This window comes from Chrysochloris asiatica, unplaced genomic scaffold (assembly GCF_000296735.1).
Source record: "Chrysochloris asiatica unplaced genomic scaffold, ChrAsi1.0 scaffold00262, whole genome shotgun sequence".
Taxonomy (NCBI): Eukaryota; Metazoa; Chordata; class Mammalia; order Afrosoricida; family Chrysochloridae; genus Chrysochloris; species Chrysochloris asiatica.
In genome coordinates this window covers 1,503,412-1,511,985 of record NW_006408780.1, presented here as the reverse complement: position 1 = coordinate 1,511,985, position 8,574 = coordinate 1,503,412, and the positions used below count along the sequence as shown (strand labels likewise).

Below are 8,574 nucleotides of genomic sequence, written 5' to 3'. Positions count from 1 at the left end.
AATGGCCACAAATACGGATCTCTTCCAATCAGTGGGCCAGATAGTTGTCTTCCAAATTTCTTGGCAGAGATGAGTGAGTGTCTCCTGTACCACCTCACTTTCTTTAAAGATTTCAATTTTTATTCTATCAAATCCTGGTGCCTTGTTCTTAGCCAATTCCTTCAATGCACCTTGGACTTCTTCCTTCAGTATCATTGGCTCTGGATCATATGCTACCTCCTGAAACGGTTGAACATGAACCGTTTCCTTTTGGTACAGTGACTCTGTGTATTCCTTCCATCTTCTCTTGATGCTTTCTGCATTATTCAATAATTTGCCCAGAGAATTCTTCAATAATGAAAGTTATGTAAGAAAAAGGAAATTCCAATCTTCACAGTAAATTTTGGAGAACAGGGAAGCAAGATGCTCCCTAATTTTTCAACTGAGGTGACTATAATCTTGATATGAAAACCAGACAAGGGCAGTGGTGGGCACTGTTGACCATTAGATGACCACTGCAGCTGAGGTGGTAGTGTGGAAGCCCCCTCAGGGTTTGGGCTCTGTGGAATCAAATAAGACCCAGAGGCTGAGGGTCCCTTTCTCCTTTCCCTACCCTCCCACCCCCACCCCATATATCTGGCTAGGGTGGAAGAGACTGTGGAAGCACAAATGAAGCTCAGAGGATAACCAGGAGCCTCAGCTGGCCCAGATGGGGCAGTGGGCACAGTCCTCCTCGAAACAGTGGGGTCTCTGTGGTCAAGCCTTCCACCTACTCACTCTGCCACCTCTTCATCCCTATGCTGTTATATGCTGCCATCGAATTGACGTTCCGATCCATAGCAACCTTCTACACAACACTGTCTGCTCCTGGCCACCCCGATTATTGGCCCCAGATGGGACCATTGTGATCCACTAGGTTTTCAGGCCTTTCTTCCTAGCTCATCTTAGTCTGGAAGTCTGTTAAAATCTGGTCAGCATCATTGCTAGTGGTGGTGGTGGTGGTGGTGGTGGTGGTGGTAGGTGCCATCAAGTTGGTTCCAACTCATAGCGACACTATGCACAACAGAATGAGCACTGCCCCGTCCTGCCATCCTCAAAATCATTGCTACACTTAGCTCAAAAGAGGGAACAAGTCTTTACAGCGAGAATCGCTCCCACCCCCTTGGTACACAGGGTAGACAGAGATGGGCAAGTTAGACATTGGCTACCAAAAATGGGGGCTACAGATAGGGAGAGGAGCTGTGTGCTGATGACCAGGGGTCAGGCTTGTAGGGTATACACTTTGGTTGGTTGATGATGCATGGAGGGAATTGTAACCATGGCAATAAAACGATATACGATAGGATGAATGTAAAATGAATTAATGTTCCCCCATGTAAACTATCACATAATTCACAATTAAACATTAAAAAAGTGGGGGGGGGGGCTACAAAGGCAAGAAATGACTGGCTTACAAGCTTTCAAGAGGAAGCCTAGGTCTAGAGGGTGTGGGGGAAGGTAGACTCTTCACTGAGTGGTATCCAATCTGTCTGGATTAAGCTGATGAAAGGAGATGGGGATAAGACTCTTGTGGTACGATATGAATAATTACTATCAGGACTGACTGTGAGGGTTGGAAATGTAAAGGCGGATGTTTCGTAGCAAAAGGAGGGGAGTGGTTGACTTTGCAGTCCAGGAGCTGGAGGTCCCTGAGACAATCACGAGAGAAGAGCAGAGTGTGGGACCTTACCCAGAGAAGCAGTGATGCCAGAGATGGAGGCAGAGACGATGAAGTGGAGAGATGGAGCGGCTGGGGACTCTGGACCCAGAGAGGCAGAGGGGCTGTGTGCTGATGACCGGGGGTGGGGGTGGGGCAGGCTTATGGGGTGTACCCTTTAGTTGTTTGATGATGCATGGAGGGGATTGTAATCATGGCAATGAAGTAATATACGATAGAATGAATGTAAAGCTAATGTTCTCCCATGTAAACTAGCATATAATTTACAATAAAAACTTTAAAAACAAAAAACAAAAAAAAACAGGGCAGTGGGCTGCCTAGCCCACAGAGCAAGTAAAGATGATTGATTTTGCACAGGAAGCTTGCTTGTAGAGTTGGGTGCCTACAGGCTCTTTTAAGTTGGGGAGCTAGGTGTTCTGACCCACGGAGCTAGAGCCAAGTGTCTCCAGGCTGAGGTTTATGGTGGAGTGGTGTGGATGGCCCGGCTTCTAAGGAGCATTCTGGCTGTACTTGTTCCCACCCAGATTGGCTTGTTCTCCTGCCAGCTCGTGGTGCTCAGTATAAACCTCCACTGAGGTTGGTGGCTGCGTACGAGGTCTATTGATTGGCATGGAGCTAACTCGGGTCTCCTGTATTGTGGTTGCTGTAGTTGGGTGCAGCCTTACACACAACAGAACAAATGGGAGGAGGTAGAATTCTACCAGAGCCACCAAACGCCTCCTCCATCCCCAAACCTGAGCTTCCGCAGGCGCTTGTTCCTGATTTGCTCCTGCGGAGCTGCTACTCCTCCCACACCCCAAGGTGAGGACTCAGGTGGACAAGAGCATGCAGCCCTCTGGACAAGCAAGGAGAAAACACCCCAGTGCCCCAGAGCAGCCCACCAGCCCATTTAACAGTTGACTCTCCTCTCCTTCCCACAGCCCACCCCTCCCTTCCCACCACAGCCTCTCCCTGGTTCCTGGACTGAGTCAGGGTGGGTCTCCTGAACCCCTGCAGCCTGGGACCCCTCCACCTCAGGCTCCCCCACCGGAATTGTACATTTCCTTTTCTCAGAACCCTAAGCACGTACCTTCCCCCCGTTCTTTGGCAGTTTTATACATAGTTTCTTCTTAAACCTCTTTCAGTTAATTTTGGTAATTTATGTTTTAGAAAACTGTCCATCTTACCAAGGATCAGGAATGTATTAACTTGCCGCCCCATCCCCCCTTCTCATTAAGGGCCCCTACACTCTCCCTGCTGCCCCCCTCTGTGGATGAGAAGACTGGTGGGGGGGAGTTTGTTTATTTTCTTTATTTTACAGAACCGGCTCTTGGATTTACTGATGGGCTCTACCGTTTTTCTTGTTTCCAATTCATTAATTCCGCCTTTATCTTTATTCCACCCCCTCCTGCCTCCCTTGGATTTACTGTAATGTTCTGTTTTGCCCTACTTGTGTCAAATGTTTAGTTCATTTATTTCTGGGCTCTCTTGCTTGGTAATAAAGGCACTTAAGGTCGTGAATTCTCCGCCCGGCTCTTCCTAAGCTGCTCTGTGCACCTGCAGTTTCTCTCCGTGTAATTGTAAAATCGTCTGCCACAACACCCTACATTTACTCTCTGACCTCGGAGTTATTTAGGAGAGTGTCTCGGAATTACGGAGCAGCAGGGTTCCTTTTATTAATTTTTAGGTTGATTGAACTGGCTTAAATAAAGCCTATCAGTGTCTTGGAGTCCTGGTGTGGCACTGTAGGCTAAGCACTGGGCTGCTAACTGCAAAGTTGGTGGTTCAAAACCATCAGCCACTCCTTAGAAACCCAGGAAATACAAAGTCGCTTTGAGTCAAAACCGACTCAACGGTACTTAACAACATCATCAGTGTTTCATTTTTTGAATGTATCGAGGTGTGCATACACATATGTGTGTGCCTGTGTGTACCGACAGGAGCAAGTGTGTACAGGCACGTATGCATACAGTGTGTGCATGCAAGTGTATGTCTGCATGCGTACCTGCACACCTGTGTGTGAACACAGTGCCCATGTGGAAGGTTCTGTCAGGCCCCTCGTACCCTACGGAGAGATCACTGTGCGCTCGGCAGCTACATGAGCACAGCCCAGGGAGGAGGGGACGCACCCAGAGACCCAAGGTGGTTCTCTTGATGTCCTGGGGGGTCTTCCCACAAGGACACACACTGCACAGGTGGATTTGCAGATGCACTTTTAATAGAATGTCCTTCTGAAAATTCATTCCAAAATAGAGACACATTCTCCGAACTGTAAAAGCCATAAAAATGTAAAATACTTCTTTAGGAAATTTTTCATCAAAATGTGGCCTTATTGTTCAAAGTGACGCGGGCGGGACCATTGTCTTCAGTTATTCTCAATCTGCTCCAGGTCCAGGTCCCCGCAGTCCAGGGGGAAGACCCCTTCCTCCCTGGCACTGTCGCCCTCGGCTGCCGCCGAGAGTCCCCTCGGTGTCCATGGCCCGGAGCACCCCCTCCCGGGGCTGGAACCAGGGGTGACGACGCTCATGAGGTCGTGCGAGTCGCCGTCACCGTCGCTGGGGGCCCCTGGGTGCTCGCCCTCAGCCGCCACGAGCCTCCTTGGTGTCCACAGCCCCAGGGGCTCCCTCCCAGGGCTGGAGGCCGGCGTGATGATGCCCACGAGGTCGTACGAGTCGCACGGAGAGGACACGACTGTCTTCACGTGGGCGTCGTCCTCGTCCTCATCCTCATAGTCCAGGGAACACAGGCTCTTGGAATTCTTTAACGTCTGCAATGAGAACACAGGGGCTACAGCATTGTTGACGTGGGCTGGGATGGCTGGGATGGCTGCCCTGGTCAGGTCCGGAAGAGCCACCAGAATACGATGGGCCCCCTGGACTACCTTCTCCCTGAACAGGCACCCAAGGTGCCCACGTGGGCTGGCCAGGATGGTCTACGCTCTCTTCCCACCACAGCCTGTCCCAGGCCTCACTGACTCCCCCTGTATCCCACCTTGTCCCAGTTCCTTAGAGACCCGCCTCAGCCCAGCACACCCAACCCTGTTTTCTGTCTCTTCAGCCTTTTCTCTTCCAAGGTTCTCTCGCTCCAAATATCTGCATGCGTCCCGATTTCTGATCTTACAGTAGCTAAGGGGTACATGCACACATGTGTGCACAAACACACACATGCATGCCTGCACACTCTCATACACACAAACATACAACACACTCATGCCTGCACACACCTGTTCTCACACGCACGCACACACACCAACACACATGCCTGCTCTTCACACACACAACCCCACATACACACGACTGCACTCTCTCTCACACACCAACACACATACCTGCTCTCACACACAAACACACACATGCTTGCACACACCTGCTCTCTCTCTCTCTCTGACACACACACACGACTACTCTCACACACATTCACATAAACACACATGCCTGCTCTCTCTCACACACAAACACATGCCTGCTCTCACACATACATGCACACACAATAAACCAGAGCCTGCTCTTTATACCATGCCCCGGTCTCCGTGGCCCCCAACCCTTCTCCCACCTTCAGCATCTAGCAGAATCCCAAAGGGCCACATTCAGGAGGTCCTGGAACACGCTCTAGAGACTGGAAGCTCTAGTCGCCACCTCCACGACCCTCATAGCAACCTCCTATCATATGCCATTCAAGGTGGTGGTCCTGGGCCCTAAGCCTCGACTTTCAATACTGAAGGGTTCTGTGAGCAAAATACTGAATGATGCAGAGAGCTTCAAAAGAAGGTGGAAGGAATGCACAGAACTGCGTACCAAAAAAAAAAATGGTTGATGCTCAACCATTTCAAGAGGTGGCATATGATTAAGAACCGATGGTCCTGATGGAAGAAGTCATCCAACCTGCAATGAAGGCATTGTTTAAAATAAAATAAAATAAAATAAAAATAAAAAAAGGCTGCAGGAAGTGGCAGAAAACAAACTGAACTCTTTCAACAAACGGATGCAGCGCTGGAGGTATTCATTCGTCTGTCAAGAAATTTGGATGACCGCTATGTGGCCAACTGACTGGAAGAGATTCATATTTGAGCCCATCCAAAGACAGGTGACCCAATGGAATGAGGCCATCCGTACCAGCACATGCAAGTGAAATTCTGCTGAAGATGGTTCAAAAGCAGTTGTAGCAGTACATCGACAGGGAGTTGCCAGAAATTAAAGCTGGGTTCAGAAGAAGGTGTGGAACAAGGAATACAATTACTGACATGAGCTGGAACTTGGCTAAAAGCAGAGAATACCAGAGAGAAGTCTAGATGAACCTTATTGACTATGCAAAGACATTCAGCTGTGTGAATCATAGCAAACTATGGATAACATTATGAAGAATGGATATTCCAGAACACTTAATTGTACTCATGAGAAATCTGTACACAGACCTAGAGGCAGTCAATCACACAGAACAAGGGAACCCTGAATGGTTTAAAAGCAGGAAAGGTGTATGCCAAGGTTGTATCCTTTATCATACTTATTTAATCTGTATGCTGAGCAAATAATCCAAAAAGATGGATTATATGAAGAAAAATTATGGCCTCAGGATTGGAGAAAGATTCATTAGCAACCTGTAATATGCAGATGATACAACCTTGCTTGCTAAAAGCGAAAAGGACTTAAAATATTTACTGATGAAGATCAAAGACCACAGCTTTGGTATGGATTGTACTTCAGTGTAAAGAAAAACAAAAATCCTCACCACTGGACCAATAAATAACATCATGATAAACAGAAAAAAGACTGAAGTGATCCAAGACTTCATTTTGCTTGGATCCACACTCAACATTCATGGAAGCAGCAGCAGTCAGAAAATCAAAAGACATGTTATATTAGGCAAATCTTCTACAAAAGACCACTTTAAAGTGGGCTAAGGCACTGTAGGAGCAGCACTGGACTGCTAACCACAATGTTGGTGATTCAAACCCTCCAAACTCCTTAGAAACCCTATACAAGGTCACTACGATTTGGAACGGACTCAACGGCACTAAAAACAACTAGGTACACCTGACCCAAGCCGGGGTATTCTCAATCGCCTCATATGCAAGTAAAAGTTAGACAATGAATAAGGAAAATAAAAAAAGAACAGATGTATTTGAATTATGGTGTTGGAAAAGAACATACCTGAAGAACAAACAATCTGTGTTGGAAGAAGTACAACCAGAATGCTCCCTAAAAATGAGAAACAAGGGTGGTCAGACTTAATCTCTCAAGAAGAGAAGGGCTGGTTGGTCTGAAGTGTGGTGACACCTGGGGACTCCTGAGCCCATGGACAAAGACCTAGCCACAGAGGGCAAGAGCCGAGAGTGAAGTGTCCAGCTGATATGAAGTGAGGGGAGGCGCACAAGAACACCCAAACTTGCAGATAGTACCCACTTGACTTAGCCTCCATGGCTTGATAATCAGAACTCAACTAGAGGACGATAAAAAATTGGATAAAGGAAACAAGTGTAAACTGCTACAATTTGATGAACTTGACCTATACTTATGGATGCCAACTGAGAGGGCAAAAGTATTGACATCAAGGATCAATGCTATTCCCTCTGTACACAGGGTAGATAGGGACGGGCAACGTAGACACTGGGTATCTAAAATGAGGGAACGATAGAGGCACAAAGTGACTGGCTTACAAGTTCTCAAGAGGGAGTTCAGTTTCAGAGTGTGCAGGGGAAGGTAGAATCCCCATTGAATAGTTTTCATCTTGTCTAGGCAGGTCTGGTGAAAGAGATGGGGATAAGATTCTTATGATTCAATAGTAACTATTATCATGACTAATTACGGCTATCACAACTGTAAAGGTAGAAGTTTTGTAACAAAAGGGGGAAGTAGTTAATCTTACAGTCCAGGAACAGAGGACCCTAGGACCGTCAAGGGAGAAGAGCACACACAGAATGTGGGACCCTATGCAGAGGAAACAGCAACACCAGAGATAGAAGCAGAGATGAGGTCAGGAAGAGAGGACGCAGCTGAGGACTCTAGACTCATGGGAAGAGAAAGGCTATGTGCTGGCAGCTGGGAGGCTGGTTTGCAGAATGTGCCTTAGGTTGTTTAAATGATTATATATTCCTGAGTATTTTTGTGTACATTAAAAAAAAAAAAAAAGAGGGAATAGAAGCAAATTTTGTTGAATGATGATGTGAGCATGCACAGAGGGGATTTTATCATTCAATGAAACAAAATACAATAATAAGATGTAAATTATCACTCAAGTCACAATAAAAGCTTTTTTTTAGGAAAAAAAAAAAAGACATAATCTCTCCTTCTTTGGACATATTGTCAGGAGGGACCAGTCCTGGAGAAGGCCATCACAGAGGGTCAGTGAGAAAAAGGAAGATGGACTGGCATGGTGGCGGTGACAATGGGATCAAACATAAAAGCTATGAGGAGGATGCCGGGCAAGGCAATGTTGTTCTATTCTGTTGCACATAGGATCACTATGAATTGGAACTGACTTGAGGGCACTTAACAACAACAACAAATGTTATATACATATATATATATAGGGGCCTAATGTGGTGCCATTAGGAGGAGCTCAGTCAACAACAACACCAGGCCAAGAGGGCTCACGAGATGATGCTGGAACTCTGAAACAAATATAAAGGTATGTTTGGAAGATCGGAGGGTTTACAGCTGGGGAATTTGCAGGAGAATCCAGAAGACCATTGTTTTCTGGATCAAGACACTCCGCTGTTCCCGGAGCTGCCATCTTGGGAGAGAACATCTTAACTGTATCAGGATTGATAGTATCAGGAGAGAACAACTTGATTGTATCTTGATTATATCAGGATTGTATCAAGATTGACATAGAAAGTTAAAGTGACAGTATCAATATAAAACCAAACGGCCACCACTCGTCTGTCTGTTGTGCTGTGGTGG

The 8,574-nt window shown here is 46.8% G+C and overlaps 1 protein-coding gene across 1 annotated transcript in view; it reads right to left on the bottom strand.

Moving 5' to 3' along the window:
* Positions 1-4,040: 4,040 nt before the first annotated feature.
* The window catches only part of FAM53A (family with sequence similarity 53, member A), a 41,016-nt gene continuing 36,482 nt past the window's right edge, over positions 4,041-8,574 (bottom strand). The window contains exon 4 of the mRNA XM_006874127.1: positions 4,041-4,442. Within this exon, the coding sequence (XP_006874189.1) occupies positions 4,041-4,442 (402 nt within the window). The remainder of the gene's footprint in view (positions 4,443-8,574) is intronic.